The following is a 19594-nucleotide window of genomic DNA, read 5'->3' as shown; positions in this document are numbered from 1 at the left end:
CATCTACGACTTGGATAATATTTATATTTCCGATACGATCCATATTTCCGTTTCCGGCAATATCATCGTTTCCGGAGTATTCATTTCTTGCCTGTGACGATCTCAGCTCCCACTGAAACCAAGATCCGTCGATTCCGAATATCCATAGATGGAGTATTTAATGCCATTAAATACTTGATCCGTTTACGTACTATTTGTGTGACCCTACGGGTTCAGTCAAGAGTAAGCTGTGGATTAATATCACTAATTCCACTTGAACTGAAGCGGCCTCTAGCTAGGCATTCAGCTCACTTGATCTCACTGAATTATTAACTTGTTAATTAATACTGAACCGCACTTATTAGACTTAACATAGAATGCATACTTGGACCAAGGGCATTATTTCCTTCAGAAGTCGGCCTTCATTACGCATTTATTATCTAATTATAGGCAATTAAGCATAAACGTTACATTCTTGTTGTAAATGCCTATAAAATGGCTTAGTCTTGTCTATTTTACATACACGATTTCTAAGCAATAAACCTACGATTATCTTATGCTATTACAACTTGCTCTCACCAATTTCAATTATCTAGCTCGATCGATTGTTAGCACCTTCATCAAGGCAAGTTCGTCTCTAAGTCGAATTTGCCCAAAACAAGTACCATACTTGTAATAGTTAGGAATACCATTGTCCATATGCATATCACGAAATCGATTCTTAAGCTCTAAGTATGGGTTCTTGGAAGGTAAGCAATGAATAACCATCTCTGCCATAACATCTTTCTTCCATAGTTCGGGCAGATTCTGTACTGTAGCAATGAATAAGTATTTAACTTGCCTTGATGAAGGTGCTAACAATCGATCGAGCTAGATAATTGAAATTGGTGAGAGCAAGTTGTAATAGCATAAGATAATCGTAGGTTTATTGCTTAGAAATCGTGTATGTAAAATAGACAAGACTAGGCCATTTTATAGGCATTTACAACAAGAATGTAACGTTTATGCTTAATTGCCTATAATTAGATAATAAATGCGTAATGAAGGCCGACTTCTGAAGGAAATAATGCCCTTGGTCCAAGTATGCATTCTATGTTAAGTCTAATAAATGCGGTTCAGTATTAATTAACAAGTTAATAATTCAGTGAGATCAAGTGAGCTGAATGCCTAGCTAGAGGCCGCTTCAGTTCAAGTGGAATTAATGATATTAATCCACAGCTTACTCTTGACTGAACCCGTAGGGTCACACAAATAGTACGTAAACGGATCAAGTATTTAATGGCATTAAATACTCCATCTATGAATATTCGGAACCGACGGATCTTGGTTTCAGTGGGAGCTAAGATCGTCACAGGCAAGAAATGAATACTCCGGAAACGATGATATTGCCGGAAACGGAAATATGGATCGTATCGGAAATATGAATATTATCCAAGTCGTAGATGTTGCCGGAAACGGAAACATGGTACGTATCGGAAAATATTATTGGAAATGGAAATATTACCAGAATCGGAAATATTGCCGGAAACGGAAATATTGTCAGAATCGGAAATATTACCGGAATCGGAAAATAATTCCGGAAACGGAAATATTAAATATTTGTTCGAAACGGAAATTAATTCAGGAATCGGAAATATTAAATATTGTTCGTATCGGAAATAAATTCCGGAACTGGAAATTTAATCGGAAGCGTATCGTACGAATTAGCATCGGACGAGGCCTGCCGGACGAAGGCCCAGCACGAAGCCGGGCCATCGCCCAGCAAGCACGCGCGCCACAAGCCCAGCCAAGGCAGCGCCCAGGCCTACCGCAAGGCAGGCCCAGCGCGCGCCAAGGCCACGGATGCGTGGGCCGCGCTGCGTGGGCTGCTGCTCGCACGCGCATGGGCAGCCCTTGTGGCTGCCGTGTGTGTGTGAGTCTGTGCTCATGCGTGATTCCTAAATCTACAAGAGTTAGTGTATGATTAAATTCCTATTCCTAATTGGATAAATTAATTAAATAGAATTCATGTAGGATTCTAATTTCAATTAATTCGTATCCTACTAGGATTACGATTCCTTTTCCATAACTCTATAAATAAAGGCCTAGGGGTCATTATTTATACACAAGTTTTAAGTATTCAAAACTAAGATTTTTAAGCAGAAAAATCAGCCAATATTCTTGCCTACCTAACCGAAAATATTAGAACCTTAAGGGCGATTCTAGTTGGTCAATCTTAAGGCGGATCCGGACGTGCTGTGGACTATCTACGGAGGGACGACACTTGGAGTCCTAAAGACTTGTTCTTGTTCGGTTCGGGCGCAGCTAGGGAAGGCACGCAACAAAGAGTATGCATCTAAACTATGCTAAATGATTATGTGTAAATAATATGTTTCCTGGCTTTATGGTTTTTCCGCATGATTTATGAACTGTCATATGAATCATAACCTAACAATTACTCCCATTGTTCCTTCTCAAAACACTGTTCGAGATAACCCGACATTGCCTATTAACAAGCGGGGTGTGCCCTTAGCACGAATTGTCCTTAATTCAATTCACATAGACTCTCTAACATATTCTACCCCTTGGTAGAATATATATTGCTCACTGGCAATATTCGACTGGCTCAGTATATATGCTAGACATCCTGTACTATAGCATAATAATAATAACAACTTGCATGCGCACTACTCATACATGCAAACCAACTTGAACAACATGCTTGACATAATTCAACGATTATAAAAGTCCATAACATGATTGTTCAATAGAATCTACAAAGCATAATTCAATTAATAACATGCTCATTCACATAGATTCAATAATAACAATAACATGCTCGTTCTCAATATCAAACATGAATTCATAATAACATATTCATTCCCAATCATCAATCATGAATTCCCAACAACATATAAGTTCACATTATTCGCATTCAATATACTTCACAAAGTCCTCAAGGAATGGGTGGTCACCCTAGTCTTGTACGTACCTGGAATACCTAAGTACGGGGGCCACTGTGCGAATCACGACTCGCTAGAAATCAACTCCTATAAACACAAAAGGAGAAACTAAATTATTATCCATGTTTACTAAATTTCCAGCAACTATTTAAGATTCTAAAACTCTTAGTTTAATTAGAAATCATTCATTAATCGTTAATTTAATAGTTTCAAATAGTCAACTCAAGTCCTAACATAAAAACATCGACTTTTTAGCTTTAAAACCATTAAAAACCAACTTTTTAAAGCTTATAAACAATCTGAAAATTTAAGTTGATCCCCATAATTTAAATTGTCATTAAATTATGTGCATCAATTGCTTAATCAATTGGAATCAAAACCTTAATAATAGTTTATCATAAAAACATGTTTTGACTTTAAAAATCAACACTTTATAAACTCATTAAATCTGCAAATAATAATTTCAATCATCAAAACCAATCTCTTTAATTAAAATACAACACTAACCCAATACGGTGTTCATAACCGTTATAATCAATTTAAATAACCCAAATATTTAAAATAATCACAACAATTAAAACAATTTAAAACTGAAAATTAATGTTTTTGAAAATATAATTTGATTGACCCAATTGAACAACACACACACACACAACAATTAATCGTGTTGTGTGTGTGTGTGCGCCGATCGAAACAACGCAACAACAACAACAACAACAACAAGCAACAACGCACGCAGCACGCACCGCAAGGGCAGAAGCGCGGGCGGTAGGGGCGACGAGGGACGAGGGCGCTGGGGCTGGCGCGGGGCGAGACACACACACACACAGCAGCAGCGAGGCTGTGCTGTGACGCGACGCGGGACGAGGCAAGGAGAGGGGCAGCAAGGCGCAGGCACGCAGGCACTCGTGTGCTACCCTGCGGCTGCGAGGCTGGGCGCGCACGGGGGCTGGCGCGAGGTTGGGCGCGCATGGGGCTGCCTTGGGCAGCAAGCAAAGACGGGCAAGGAGAGTGTGGGGCGTGGGGGTGTGCCGCAAGGAGAGAAAAGAGAGGAGAGAGAGAGAGAGTGCTGAATTTTTCTTGTGAGGGTTTGATAAGAGGTTTATTTATAGGTTTTCTCTCCCATGTGGGCTAGGTTAAGGTAGTTTTGAGTTGGGCTTATTACCGGGCTAATTTAAGTTTACTCCTTGCAAGCTTTGTTGGGTTTGATCATGACAAAACGAATGGGCTTTAGTTAAATTAAATTCGTTTTCGAAATACGACCCAACAAATCCCGATTAACTAAATTCATTGAATCTATTTAATAAAAATACGATTTTCGTAATTAATTAATAATTAAATTAATTAAAAATAAAATGCATTTAATTCCCATTAAATGGAATTAATTTAATAAAAATACTTTATAAATACAACGAAATGCTTTATAAATATAATAAAATATATTTATAATTATAGAAAAATACGAGGTATTACAGTTGGGGTGGTAGCCATTCCTTCAAAGATGGTCTTATCCTCTTCGAGGGGTATGCATAGAAAAGGTCCTCCTGCAGCCACGTCCATGTCTACTTTCTCGTTCGGTTTGAATCCGTTGTAAAGGGTGCTCATAAAGAGCCACTATGGGACCCCGTAAGGACAATTGTCCCTAAGGCCCTTATACCTCTTCTATGCCTTAGTGTTGGGCTCATCGTGTCCTTGATAAAACCTCATCAAGTCATTCTTGAAGGCTTTGACGACTTCATATGGAGTGTAACGGATCCTAAAATTATAATTAGTCGACTCCCAAACTTTGAAGAGGTACGGTCCAATCCTTTCATACCACTCCTTGGTCGATCCCTTAAAGGTGTAAGGGAACGCCTTAAGTCTCATAGAATCTTCTGGGATTCTGTCACAATTTTCTTGTTCCTATTCCGAGAGGAATGTCTCGATATGAACTGAGATGTCCGCTCCAGGACTACCCACCAAAGGTATCCGTTTTCAGCCATTTTAAAAAATTCGGCCTCAATTTGAAGCCTAAATCCACAGTTTCACTTGTTGCTTGCTTCATCACTTCCTTAACGTTCTTCTTCACCTTTTTCTTTCCCTAGTTTACACACAACAAGGAAATCAATCTAAGATTAGTTTAAAGTAAAGTGGAGTAAGGCATGAAACTACAACAAGCTACCAAAGTAAAGCTACAACTAATGACTACAAGTAAGTTGTTATAAAAATCTATTGATTGATCCCCGGCAACGGCGCCAAAAACTTGATGCACCCTTAACAGTCGTTAAAGACTAGGAGATCACCAGAGTGATAATACTTTACTTCACTTGACTCAATCTTATGGAACTACACTAAGTATAGTAGGAAAGGGATAAGTGAGGGGCCAAACTCTCGGTATCAAGTTTTTTCTACACTACCAAGGAACATGCACTCACTTTACTTGGTCACAACAATCAATGTTGAGTTGTTTGCACATCTTGTCACTAATTACACAAATGAGAGCTGTAAACAATATAAGAGGGATAGGACTAGGGGAGATGGATTCCACCTAGTATAGGTATGGAAAGTCAAGGTCCCGCTACTCCACTCAAGCATGGTCATTTGTCGAATTACAAGATATTCTAGGAAGCATTGTACACTACTACAAACCATTCCCACCCGATGGTCACGGTGTGGTTCAAGAGTCTAGCGTTGTCTTTTCGATTTCGTACCTAGGTTCCTGATGGTCACAGTGACAACTATGTAAATATAAATGAGGCTCAACACACACACTATAATCACGCTCCTAGGGTCAATAAGAAAAACGTGCGCTTTTCCGTGTCAATAGGGAGTGTTCCGGTGTCAATAACTTCGTGCTCAATGCCTATCTAGGAGAACAATTATATCACATGAATCGCTCTTTTCCTTGGGGCTTGGAACAAGACAACAAACAAGAAAGGCATAATCCTAAGGTGTCTACAATTCAAGATACGATCAACCTAAGGTATCTAGCAAGCAAGGTTAAACCTAAGGCACCTAACATGCTCATACACCCATCTCAAGCAAGGACACAATCCCACAACAACTAGCACAACCAAACCAACACAAAACCTACTTACACAAGTGTGAGATAGACCAATCATGCCATGATTTTACTAGGGGTCACCCTACCACTAGGCCCAAACTAACTACTCACACATAGCTACACTTAAACCAAGTAGATCAACGTAAACTACACATGAAAACATGATTTTACTATTACGGGTAAAGAACTTCAACCTAGACTATAGAATTGGGGATGAACACCAAGAACATACTACTTTGGGTAAAGAACTTCAACCAACAATCATGAAATAAAAACTCAAAAATTAAAACTAAAGAAAAGTAATAAAAGCTGTAAAGAAATCAAGCATGGAAGCAAAAACAATTACTAGCTAGAAACGAAAATGGAGATCTTTCTCCAAGAATTCAAAAATCTAAAGATAATTAAGCTATTAAAAAAAACTAGAAAGCATTAAAGGTTGGTGAGGTGTGTCACTAAGAGAGAAAACTAAAATACTGAAAATAAAATTAAAGACACGCTCTTCACTTTACACTTGAGGGGTAGCCTTCTATTTATACCAGGGTCGTTTTAAACATTTAGGAGGCACTGTTCTACTCTTATCCTAATCTAAAAAATGAGGCCCTAATACAAACAATAATCAAAATATTACGGAGCATCTTACGATCTTTACGATTTTGTTTCAATGTCAAAATTAGCCGGTTTAAAGAAGAACACAGTAATTAATTAATTAAACTGTACCGGATACTCGCCCGAAAAAAATAATGATGCAAGGGGGCTAGTTGTCCGAAAAAATAATGATGCAAGGGGGATACTCGACCGAAAAAAATTAATTACGAGTTAATTTTTTTTTTTTTACTCATTGCATCATTAACAGCAATACGAGAAGCCATTTTTTTATCATTAATTAAACTAATTGCATCATTAACAGCAATACGAGAAGCCATTTTTTGTTAATTAAGTGAATTTACATCACTAAAAATAACCAATCGCCAATTATTCTCCTGTTTAAGCCAAGCATGCTATTAGATCTCTATTAATAGTGTGGTAATAATCGGTCTGCTCCAACAAAATCCAAAAACTTCCATTCGAAATTGCAACAACAAAGGTCCAAAATTATATTATTTATTATTTATTATTTATTATTTATTATTTATTATTTATTATTTATTATTTATTATTTATTATTTATTATTTATTATTTATTATTTATTATTTATTATTATTTATTATTTATTATTTATTATTTATTATTTATTATTTATTATTTATTATTTATTATTTATTATTTATTATTTATTATTTATTATTTATTATTTATTATTTATTATTTATTATTTATTATTTATTATTTATTATTTATTATTTATTATTTATTATTTATTATTTATTATTTATTATTTATTATTTATTATTTATTATTTATTATTTATTATTTACTATTTACTATTTACTATTTATTATTTACTATTTACTATTTATTATTTATTATTTATTATTTATTATTTATTATTTATTATTTATTATTTATTATTTATTATTTATTATTTATTATTTATTATTATTATTTATTATTTATTATTTATTATTTATTATTTATTATTTATTATTTATTATTTACTATTTACTATTTACTATTTACTATTTATTATTTACTATTTATTATTTATTATTTATTATTTATTATTTATTATTTATTATTTATTATTTATTATTTATTATTTATTATTTATTATTTATTATTTATTATTTATTATTTATTATTTATTATTTATTATTTATTATTTATTATTTATTATTTATTATTTATTATTTATTATTTATTATTTATTATTTATTATTTATTATTTATTATTTATTATTTATTATTTATTATTTATTATATATTATATATTATTTATTATATATTATTTATTATTTATTATTTATTATTTATTATTTATTATTTATTATTTATTATTTATTATTTATTATTTATTATTTATTATTTATTATTTATTAAGTTAAGTTAAGTTCAGTTCAGTTAAGTTCAGTTCAGGAGCATTCAGCTCAGCTCAGTTCAGTTCAGTTCAACTCTAAAGAACAGGGCCTAGGTGAGATTGAGATCAAGACACATAATGGGAAAACTCAGAAATTACGGACGTTAAGGTATATTTCGAGATTTGATCGTAATCTCATATCTTTAGGTCGTTTGGATAGCTTGGTTTGTGTTATTCATAATGAGGGAGGCCGTTTGAAGGTCACTAAAGGTAGGAGTGTGATCTTAAGGGGACAACGTAATAAACAAAACCTCTTCATACTTGAAGCAGGAAGTAGGACGAATTTTGGCTCAAGGGAAGGTAAGTTTCGAAAGTTGTTCGTTAATTCGTGAAAAATGAAGTTTCTTTTCAATTCGTGGATGGTGGACCATGGTGCACGTAGAGGTACGTGCACCACTCCCCAAACGCGAGAGATTGTATATGAAACGCATATTAAGCATTAAAAATTAAACGGGAAGAACATCCTTAGTAACCCTATGTACCCGGATTTTTGGGGGAAAAATCTCTGGAAATTAAAACTCCTTCGATTTCGCTAATTCAACAGTCAAAGATCTGGTCTCTCTCAGTCTTCCCAAACCATCTCAATCTTCATCCCTAAAATCTCTCCAAATTACCAGAAAATGAATCTATCCCCAAGTTCATACCAGTATCATTTTAATAGCTTTCCTATACACACCCGATTCGATAAAAGGGGGCTCAATCCGAAGAAGTTGAAATTCCGAATTGTACTCCATGGCAATAGAGAATGAACACGGTGAACACGGTAGAAGAACGCCTAAAAAAATCGTATGTATTATCTACTTATTTATAAATTATGTTTGTGGTTTCATGGTTGTTTTGGTTTATGTGCCTGACATTTTCGGTTTTGTTTCGGATTAATCATATCTTTTATGCTCAGGGATTGTGTGTGTGTTTTATCAATTGTTCGTTAATGGGAGATTGAATCATTGTTGCTTCTTTAGGCTTCTTTAGGTTTATTGCTGGGAATTTGAATATTTGGGAGTCAGCGGTTTTAAGTAAGAGGAAGAAAGTGGTATAGAAACAAGATCATTTACAGGACACCGATAAGGCTTTTGTTATCACACAAATTTCAGTCACCAGGTAACTCAAATAAAGCTTAAGTCAACAGATTAAAACTCCAGACCAAAACCAAGGGGAGGAGATAATACACCTTAGGGGTCGCCTGGATTGCCTTGAACAAATTAAGGGAGTAAAATTTAATAGGGCAAATTATACTGGGGTATTTTTTAAGGGGGTTATATGATACTTCTTCAGTTTGGCATCAATTCTGGGGTAAAAAGATACACAACTTGCAACGACAATCTAATCCCAAAGCATTACGCACCAAAACCGCAATTGCCACCTGATTCAATGAGCCACCTCACTGGATTTTTATAAAACCTTGCAAATCTAAGAGATCAAAGAAGATAGAAAGAATGGAATAACAATTAATTTGTGAGGTGGAGTAGAGAGTTGATAGTCGGTGGTTCTTGGAGTGGTTTTAAGGAGAGAGAAAATGGGATAAGAGATATGGAGGTTGTTTAAATGGAGAGGCGAGAGAAATGAACTGATAGAGGTGAAGAGGCAAATCAGATGACAGATACTGAAGTGAGGAGCTGTAATTTTTAAGTGGGGAAAAGTTACTCTAGGGGGGCCCTAGGTAACTATTGCCCTTGTTTTAAGAGTAATATATTACCCCCTTAAAATTATATCCCCAATCCAGGCAAATAAAAATGTCAGAATTTTTGCTCCCTTAACTTATCCACCATTGTTACTGGTAATCCAGGCGCCACTAGTAGAAAAAATGTCATTTGCAGCGCGCATAAAAGGGGCTTTTTGCATCGTTTTTGAACGCTGCAATTGTGATGGCTGCAAATAGTGGACTTTTATTCGCAGCGAACTAAAACGCTGCAAAGAACCATTAATTACAGCGCATGGTGCTTCACACGCGCTACAAAATGTCCGTTTTTCATAGCATTTGTAGTACACAGGTGCTGCAAAAAGAGGTTTCAAAGCCACATTTCTGACACTATTCACAACTTTCACTTAACGGTGCGCGCTGCAAATAGTACATTTATTTTACAAAAAAAATCACCCACCACCTGTTTATAGCAATAAACACCAAGCCACCATCACATTCTAAGCCAAACCAACAATTGATATTCAATCAATCTAGATATTACATCAACATTTCTATCCTAATTAAAACAATCAGATGAACAATATTCAATACCTGACTAAATCATTAAACACAAAATGACCACCTTATAATATTATAAACACCGATGCTGCTGATACAAAGGAGCCATGCTAAAACAATTGGTGCAAACATGAAAGAAACCCTATGTGTTCCATGATGTTGGAGAGAAAACAGGACTACCAAAATGATGCAGGAAACCACAACGACATAATCTGCAAAATAAGATATTATTTGTCAGACAAAAAGCATTGTAAATTTCATTGCAGCTGAGTTGCATGTTTCTGAAACACTTTAGTAATGCCTCTCTTTCTTCCTTTTTTCCCCTTTGATTTGTGGACGAAGTAGAACTTACTTTCATGAAGTCCCGTGAATTTTAGACGAACTCCAGACACTGCCGAAAGAACTGGAAGAATATATAATATGCTTAGATGATCATCAAATGAGTTAACATAATGCAGAACGATCACAAAATCACAAAAAATGGACAAAGAAACAGGTCCCACTATTGTTTCCTTTGTTCGGGCCTTTTCAGACTGTGATATGTAAGATTAGCAGATAGTAAATTACTTTAGTAGATAGACTGAAAACTATTGCTCAATTATTGGTGGTATAATGTTATAATGAACATCCTATAAAAGAAATAATGAGATTACACTTTGATTAACATCTGTAATCACTTGTCATAATTAGACTTTGTTAGAAAATTTGATACGAAGCTTTAAGAAAAATTGTGATAAGCCGACATGCGACAAGACTGGGTGGGCAACAATAGGTTCCAACAAAAATAAAGAAACTGTTACCTGATATTGCTGGTGTGAGAACACCATCACCAATAGTCATACATGTTCCCAGAAAAACAAAGATCATCAACGCTTTATGAAATCTTTCATGCTTTTCATATGGTAGCTTGAAAGCAGAATTCCTTGTTGTCTGTTCGGATCCCTCAATAGATATATTGCAGATAACTTATCATCAGTAGGAAGAACACCCAAGGTTTGCATGCCGGCATAGCAATGAGTACAAGGCAAAAGTGCCGCATGGACACAAGTGAAAAACTGACATAATCAATATACACTTTACAACAGTCCATCTACAAGACACCAATTACACAGACTAGTAAAAATCAGTTTTAATCCGTAAATACTGCTACGTATTTTGATTCTTAAAATTCAGCTTTAATCAATTGTACTGCACATACAAAAAACACTAGAGAATCATGAAAAATGAACTTTAATTCAATTACAATCAGCAAAAGTCTGTTTTAAACACAAAAAATAACTTGAATTCATTGCAAACATGTGAAGAATAAAAAAGGGCCTAGTATAGTAATATAATATTTCTTAAAGAGCTTCATCAAGCTAAAAGTAAATATGGTAGAGCCGGTAGGTCACAGGCTGCTGAGATTTGTGTGTCTAACTCCACAAACAAATAAACTAAGGCCATGCTTGAATTAATGGAAATCGTTTAAGAGGCATCAACAATTGTGAAAGTTACTATTGAAGGCAAACTATAATGTAAAATCGTCAGAAAGGGCAATAGATGACTGCCATGGGGGATTCCCATCTCTCATTCTGGAGTAATAATATACTCCTAAAACCGGGGATAACCAATAAAATCTTCCACCATATTCAAACAATCACCACCATTCCCTTATGTTAGCCATTAATTGATTCCTGTGACCCCCTAATCCATCCATCAAGTCCAAACATGGCCTAAAGAACCCCTAAAAAGTCATTTCAATATGGAGAGAGAAACTGACTGGTGCCAATATTTATATCACCTCATATGACTTCACAAAACAAACATAACCACTTAACTAGAAGTGCAATTACTCGGTGTTAGAAGCCTACAGGAAGCTCTGATTTTAAATATTGAAGGCAAGGTAACTGAAAATAAACCCTCTTACGTTCTCACATTTTCTCGTTAGCTTAAAGTAGAAACCATGCACAGTGATCAGAATAACTCCGACGCCCTTCCCTCCCCAACCCACCCACCCACCCTAAATAAATAGATAAAGAATATTCTCCTTCACTAGGATAAAGAGTCATAACCTTTGTATCACCTCACATGAACAAACACATCATACATAAGCAGACTTCAGACTTCCTATTATTCAGCATTAGAAAAACAAGAAGCTTTCAGTTGTAAATATAGAAGACAATCAAATTGAGCAAAATCCTCCACTCCTCGTCATCCTAGAGTTCTACCAATAGCATAAAGTAGGAACCAGCTCCCATGTGATTAGCTTAATTCCACGCATCCCCCCCCCCCCAACCCACCCACCCTAAATGAATAGATAACAAATACTCGATTTTCTTGCCAAAGCTTAGCTAGCTTCAGAATTCTCTCACAAGTGAAGGATAAAGAGTCACAATCTTAGTCTCACTTCACATGATCAACAACACACATATCATACACAACCAGACTTCCTATTATTCAGTATTACAAAGCCAGCAAGAAGCTTTTAGTTGCAAATATAGAAGACAACATAGTGGAATACAATCCTTGAATCCTTGTGCATTCTGGACTTCTATCAATAGCTTAAAGCAAGAACGAGCTCCCCTGTGAGCAGCTTATACACAGTGATAGATAAACTTCGCGCATATCCCCTTTCCCCCCTTAAAAAGTTGAGAAAAAACTCTTATCATGTCAATTATGAGTGTGGGGTCACTCACTCAAAGCTTAGCTAGTTTCAAAATGCTCTTTCATTAGTAAAGTATAAAGTATCAATCCATCATCCCCTTATCCTATCCCCTAATTGTACCTATCACCCCATTATTCACCCTTCTAATTTTAAGCATGGCCTAAAGAACAAGTAATACCCTAAAAGGCCATTCACATACAAAGAGAGAAACTGAACAACGGTAATCTTGGTATCGCCTCATACGAACTCACAAAACGAACATAACCAGAATTGCAATTACTCAGTGTTAGAAGCGTACAGGAAGCTCTGATATTTAAGTATTGAAGGCAAGGTAATTGAAAATAAACCCTCGTGCATTCTCACAGTATCTCGATAGCTTACAGTAGAAACTGTGCACAATGACCAGAATAACTCTGTGCAACCCCCCCCCCCCATATACTCTCCTGTCTAATTAAAATATGAGCAACCCCACAATTTCCTCTCAGTAAAAGTCATATAATATGGAAAGTTAGTCTAAGAATGCAATAAACTACCTAATTTTCTCCTAACTTTAACCAAAACACACTAATCTCCATGTTTTTCTCAAATTAATTTCTGAAAGAAATAGTCACATTATATTGGTTCATAATCACTACATCAATATGATTATGATCAACGAGGGAGGAAACTAGTTTTGATTTGAATTCGTATACTTCATGTAAAAGAAAAAATAAAAAATTAAACAGTTACATATATGTGAACACAAAAGAAGGTTAAAGGCATGTAGTATATACCTGAAGCAGACATGTAAGGGTACCAACAATAGGCATACACAGACTCTCCCTCGTTTATTACAAGGTTGGCGGTATATGAATCTGCAGGCAACTTTAACTCAACTTCCAGCACTGCCATGAGAAAGCTTGGTAGAGTAAGCAAGATGAAATCAGGAGGAACTGTGTAGCCTCCAACTCATGAAACCTGAAGAACAAATACAATGTCTTAATTAGATCATAAAGGTTGTAACATACATATTCAGTTTCCACTAAACACACCAACAAGTGACTATTACAAGCTAAAATTTTAACTTAATTTCCCATATATTAACAGTAGAAACGATACCATTAGCTTAGAATCTTCATAACTGCAGAAATTATAGTTGTGGAGATGTACAAATGTAAAAAGCGGGAGGTGATTTCCTTGGAAGAAAGCGAAATTAAATTTGGAAGAACCATTGCTGTAAAAAAAAGTGAAGTATAACTGTGGTATTGATATTCTAACACAATCCCTAAAAAAGCAGGAATTTTAGTTTATGTTTCTTGCAGATGCTTATTAAAGAGTTTAAGTAAATATTCAGTGATTAGAGGTATTCATTTACTCACCACTGCTAAGACATCAACAATAATTCTAGAACCAACCTCTAAGAAAACAAATTGCCATACTTTTTATTCAAGAATTGCAAACCTAATTATAACCAACCAAGAGAAAGATCTAAAACAATAATCAAGTCAAACCAACCTCTAACTTAGTATCTGAGCAACACAAATTTGACAAATGTTCACCATAATGACACCTAATTCATAGATTGTGGAACGTACCATAAGGGAATTCTTTATTCCGTCTCCATTGGATCTCAATGTGATCTCCAGGGTGTAGGTCATTTAAGAAATCTGGTGCATGAAGATCTTGTGGTGGAGTATCAACAGGCAAACGTAAGATGTAAAATTGACTCACAGTTGCACCACGTATCCTAGCAACAATGTTTAGTGATGGATCTGCATCAAAGCCCAAATAAATACATGTAATGGTTGAGAAACCTGATTACATAGTAATAAAGGAAAATGTGACAAATTCAGTAATAAACACAAACTTAGGTGTGGTGTAAATCCAGTTACAAATTTAACATTCTGAAACTGCTTACGCCTGCACAAGATCTAGCTAGAATCGACAAGCAAGTTCAGAACCAATTAAGTGATTGATGTCAGATAGTTATACACATAACTCTTAATTTTTAGGGTTTCAACTTTGACTTGGCGTAACTATCACTAGAAAAATGACCAACAAACCAATAAGACTGGGAGAAAACCAATAAACCACAAAAGGAACAATAATTACTTCGAAAATCAGATAATAGAGAAGAAGAACAAACCGCTTCCGTCATCTTTGTTGATCTACTCGTAGGTTTGAATTCTGCTTTGAACCTTCAAATAATATCAAATATTAAGCCCATTAAACACTTCCAAATAATATCAAATGTTTTAATTAAAATTCCAATTTACAATTAAGAACCCTAAAATTTAAATTTTGGGCAAAATCATAGACCAATCCAATGAATTTATTTAAAATCACGAATACCTTCAACCTTCTGGAATAAGCCGATGAGCAGGCCACTAATGCCACCGTCGGAGAATGAGAAGTAAAAATGTGTGTGGTGGATGAAATTTAGCACACTACCAGATTGATTTTCTCTGCATCTGTTCATCTTTGGTAATAACGTCGGTGTTCCTTCGAAGTCCGGCAGATATGGAGGAGTTTCTACAATATTCGGGAATAAAGAGTCAACTGTCGGTCCCAAATTCCCTCATTCTTCGGGGGAAATGTCGAGAAAGCAGCATTTGGCGTCGGAACTTGCCAAATCTCCCATGAAATCAGTGGGAAACTTACACTTCATGGGGAGAAAGAATTGATCTAAAGGAGAGAGAGAGAGAGAGAGATCGATGAAATAATTCTAGGGTTTGAGGGAGAAAATGTGAAACTGAGCGGAGAGTTCGAGAAAGAAAAGGATGAAAGCTAGGTTTACATTTCAGATCTGGAGAGTTTTATCGCAGCGTGTAGATCGAGAGCTAAGTTGTGATAAACACCTAATTCGCAGCTTTCATGCACTGTACGCGCTAGTAATACGTTTTCTATTTTTTTTCCAGCCAATTAGCAGCCTTTATGGCTAAACAACGGTGCAAATAATTCATTAAATCATTGACCTGCGTTGACTAATTGTTTTTGCAGCGTTGACTCATCATAAGGGTTGTGAATGCGGTGTTGCAATTGACATTTTTTCTACTAGTCCCCTTAGAGAAGTGCGTTAAGACTCAAAATAAAGGAATTTTGTGTCTTTAAAATTACCGTATGTAGTCTATCATTATGTTACTTGATATTAGGGGATAATCATTCAAGGACAAACACTTGATAATGAATTAATTGTTACTTGATAGACTACATAGTATTTTGAGATACCAATTTCTTTAATTTGAATAATGATTTTAATTAATTGTTCTTTTGATTTGGAACACAGGTGTAATGGAGATGACGATGATGTGTTGCTTAAAAATATGGTAATGGAAAAAAAAGGAAGATTACATAAAAGGAAATGGGCAAAAGTATTGTAATTGTGGATCATGGTTTGTTGGAAGACATAAACAAGGAGTATGTTGATCCTCCGGATGCCGACAAGTACGGTCCACCATCTAAATTGCGAATTCTTTTGGGTTTGACATATTGTTTATTTTGTTAATTATTTTGGTTTCCTAGTTTAACGTATATTGTAATTAGGAAATTAGATATGTTTTGGTATGTAACAATCTCTAAAATTATTACGTCTTGGGAAGCAAGTATAATTCTAGTAGATGAAGGTTTCTAGTTTAACCTATAAAAGGGGGTTAAGGCCTAGCTAGAAAATAAGAGTGAAAATACATTGGTGAGAGTAATCATCAATTGAGGCGTTATTGTATTATTTTGCATGAACTTAATAATACGATATGATATTATTTGAGGAGAAGAAATATAAATTCCTCACAAACACTTGTATCATTTATTATTGTTTTTGTTATTTTTTTTACATTTCATTTGTAGGATTTGTACATAATCGTTCATGACACGCGTTGGTTATAATACTCCCCTTGTCTAACTTTCCATTGTTTGCTTGTATGTTTATTAGTTGAAAAAACACAAAAACACTCCTCTCAACCTAAAACTGTATGTTAATAAAACAGAGCATATAATCCTTCAGCATTACAAAGAGAGCACGTCCTCTTTCTTTTTTCCAACGGGACGCACGTAGAAATCGAAGCCCCAAAACTTGACCTTTTAGCTGAAACTAGTTGTTGGAACGTGCGCTAGCGCGCACGTTCCCCCAAGATATAAAAAATTATCTCCCGAAACTCTATGCAAATCACAAGCCTAATTAATCATAAGCATGAATACATTATTCCGTAGATGATAAGAAACGCAACTAATTACTTGATGTAGGTTACATATATATATAAATCCCTCAAATACAAGTTCATCAGGGTAGTGCAAACGTTCTTTATTGTAAACTCCATGAAAATAGTCAACAAGTTTAGGAGTGTGTTTTAAGCACTAAAGCACACTGTTCATAAAACATGTATTTCCGAGACTTTGCAATCCACTCAAGCCCGGAGAACCTGATTCGACTGGGCTACTACTAAAAGTTAAAGAATTAGTCCTAGGGAAACAGTAACTATTTCCAGTACTACCATTCATTGTCGTGGATGCACTGGAAGAGGAACCTGCAACATTAGCCATCTCGGAGAACTTGTCTCTCTTCCCATCCCTGGACTTGGAGAATCTGACAACCCATAAATTTGTAATTCCAGAAGTATCTGTGCAAGATAACCAAAAACAAAATTTTAAAAAGGCAGACAGGGCAAACAATGAACAAATACCTTTGGGCAAATTTGTTTTCATCAATCGAGTAATAGGACACAGACTTTTCTTCTTAATACTCTTTTTTTATTCTCTCGTATCTTACAACTTCCCCTCTCAATGAAGGGTCATTTGTATGAGAAATTATAAAATGACAAAAGCCCTAATACACTCCTGCCAGCTGTGAGAATACCGAAATACCAAAATATTTCCCCTTATCCCTTTTTTGGCTAACTCAGTCCCAAAACTAAACAAAGGGCAATCAAATTCTACCTAACTGAACTCATTTGAAACCCGTCCAAACAATGAGGATCAGTGTTTAAAAATTAGCGATTAAAAAGGAGACATGAGGATTTGGAGCAAACGACGCAAGATGGTCCCGTCAACACATTTAGTTTCTAAAGCATGTTACTGACTTTTTAAGGTGAAAGATGTGATAAGAAAATATCAATTCGCATAAGCTTGAACGAGCTAACCACATTAGGTCACCAAGCATATCACAGCTTGCCAACTTATCGGGTCCAAAATGTATCACAGCTCACAAATGACTTTACATGCAGCATATGATCTCTTCCACCTGACATAAGTCCCTTCCTTTCTGTTTTCAGAAGTTCCTTTCATACAGTGGTTATTGAACATTTCTCCTGTTATTTACTTCAGTGTGGAAATACACAATTCGGGGAAGGTTTGGTAGGGTTAGCTTGCTGAGATATGAGTAAGACATAAGTTCCAACAGATTTCTTACGGGGTCCCCTTTAAAAAAGAAGTTTTCATCATATGTGATGAAAATCTAAAAAGATAATGAAAGAATGGAAGCCTACAATAAAAGAATCTAATAAATGCAATTGAGGTCTCAAGTCCAGGCAAGCATTTACCGTAGTCAAGTAGTTCAAAAGTACAAATTATCAACAATTTACCTCCTGATCAGATTGACGATGAATATCCTTTGGAGGTGAGTTGCAGTCATTCACAAAAAAATGACTTGTCCTTCCAAAGAAGTCCCATATGTGCAACTATAACAGTGGGAGTAATCAGAAACAACTTCATTGTCCTGAGAAAAGATGAATCAGTTCAATAAGATTCTTTCCAACTCAGCCTCAGTATTGAATATTTTGCAAGCTCGTCTGAAGAGTTCTGCAGCATTATCCTAACCAAAGCATGAATTAAACAGTATTGTGAAAAGAACACACTATAAACAAATAAGAAAACAAATAAATAGATAAGTTGATTACTTGAAACTGTCACTATTCAAGCAGCACTGCAACATAATTATCATTGGCTGGATCCTCTGAGCCCTATTTTAAAACTCTCCGTAGCTTGTAATTAGATCCTACTACCTCCTAAATCTACAATTCATAATGTAATGAAAAAATAATCTTGAGAAACGAAAATAAAATCCCTAATTACCAAGGTACGACTATAATACAGGGGCATAATTTAGGTGAAATAAATGGAAATTTAGCATTTAAATTCATATATAAACATAGGTAAAGTATTGAACATTAAGAAGACAATGAAAATTATTTCTTCCCCAGCATGTCTTTCATGCATAATCTCTAGGTTGGAAAGGTAATCATAAGTTTTTCATTCCCATAGGTAAGGATTCTAGGTTAGGTGGCTAGCACGAGGCGGGAAACTAAACCCTGGTATTTTAAGTGAGTGATACGCCACACAGTCAAGTGGGCTACATGGCATCAAAAAGATCATCTAGATGCCTATATAGAACACCAAAACTGGATACAAATACATGTCATGTTAGGTTAATCATTCTCAAGTTACTTCGTACATCAAGAAAAGAGAACTACAGGTTCATGGAAATTACCTTTTTTTTCTAATCTTAGCTCCTAATGAGTTTACTTCTCATAAAACAGAAAGCCTGGTTGTAAAGGGTTTAGGGTAAACATCTGCTATGTCAACATCACCAGTTGAAAAACTTCCAATACGCTTTATTCCACTTTTAGAATCACTATGCCTACATATTAAAGAATCCAAACATTGATCTACAATGTATTGGGCAATCAGAACTTTATCAATCTGAAAGAAATAGAAGATAGGTCGAGTTGCAAATTTAATCAAGCATCTAATCTGAAAAAGTACGAGTTCCCTTGAAGGTTATGATTGGTATGAACAAAGAGA

The 19594-nt window shown here is 35.3% G+C and overlaps 1 protein-coding gene across 5 annotated transcripts; it reads right to left on the bottom strand.

Moving 5' to 3' along the window:
- Positions 1 to 9999: 9999 nt before the first annotated feature.
- LOC110789142 (potassium transporter 1-like) lies at positions 10000 to 15690 on the bottom strand. 5 transcript variants are annotated; one of them, XR_002533519.2, is made up of 7 exons: positions 15155 to 15690; positions 14949 to 15000; positions 14398 to 14574; positions 13597 to 13780; positions 10980 to 11269; positions 10532 to 10582; positions 10000 to 10391 (listed from the first exon to the last, which is right to left on the bottom strand). XR_002533519.2 is itself a non-coding variant. In XM_056836631.1 (7 exons), exons 4-7 carry the CDS (start codon positions 13712 to 13714, stop codon positions 10225 to 10227), a joined length of 501 nt encoding a protein of 166 aa, XP_056692609.1. In that variant the 5' UTR covers positions 13715 to 13780; positions 14398 to 14574; positions 14915 to 15000; positions 15155 to 15685; the 3' UTR covers positions 10000 to 10224. The 5 variants fall into 5 exon arrangements, 3 of the variants coding, with proteins under 3 accessions (XP_056692609.1, XP_021849485.1, XP_056692610.1); XR_002533520.2 differs by having other exon boundaries at positions 10980 to 11234; XM_056836631.1 differs by having other exon boundaries at positions 10980 to 11144; positions 14915 to 15000; positions 15155 to 15685.
- Positions 15691 to 19594: the final 3904 nt, after the last annotated feature.

This window comes from Spinacia oleracea, chromosome 2, assembly GCF_020520425.1.
Source record: "Spinacia oleracea cultivar Varoflay chromosome 2, BTI_SOV_V1, whole genome shotgun sequence".
In the NCBI taxonomy this organism is placed as follows: Eukaryota; Viridiplantae; Streptophyta; class Magnoliopsida; order Caryophyllales; family Amaranthaceae; genus Spinacia; species Spinacia oleracea.
Note: the sequence above shows the minus strand (reverse complement) of the source record. Positions and strands in the feature narration are given on the sequence as shown.

Excerpts from the sequence above, each read along its gene's own strand:
- LOC110789142 (XM_056836631.1), bottom strand. The coding sequence starts at position 13,714 with ATGGCAGTGCTGGAAGTTGAGTTAAAGTTGCCTGCAGATTCATATACC. Across the intron at positions 10,583-10,979 it reads TCTCACACCAGCAATATCAG|TTCTTTCGGCAGTGTCTGGA; the intron begins GTAACAGTTTCT and ends ATATTCTTCCAG. Across the intron at positions 10,392-10,531 it reads ATTCACGGGACTTCATGAAA|ATTATGTCGTTGTGGTTTCC; the intron begins GTAAGTTCTACT and ends CTTATTTTGCAG.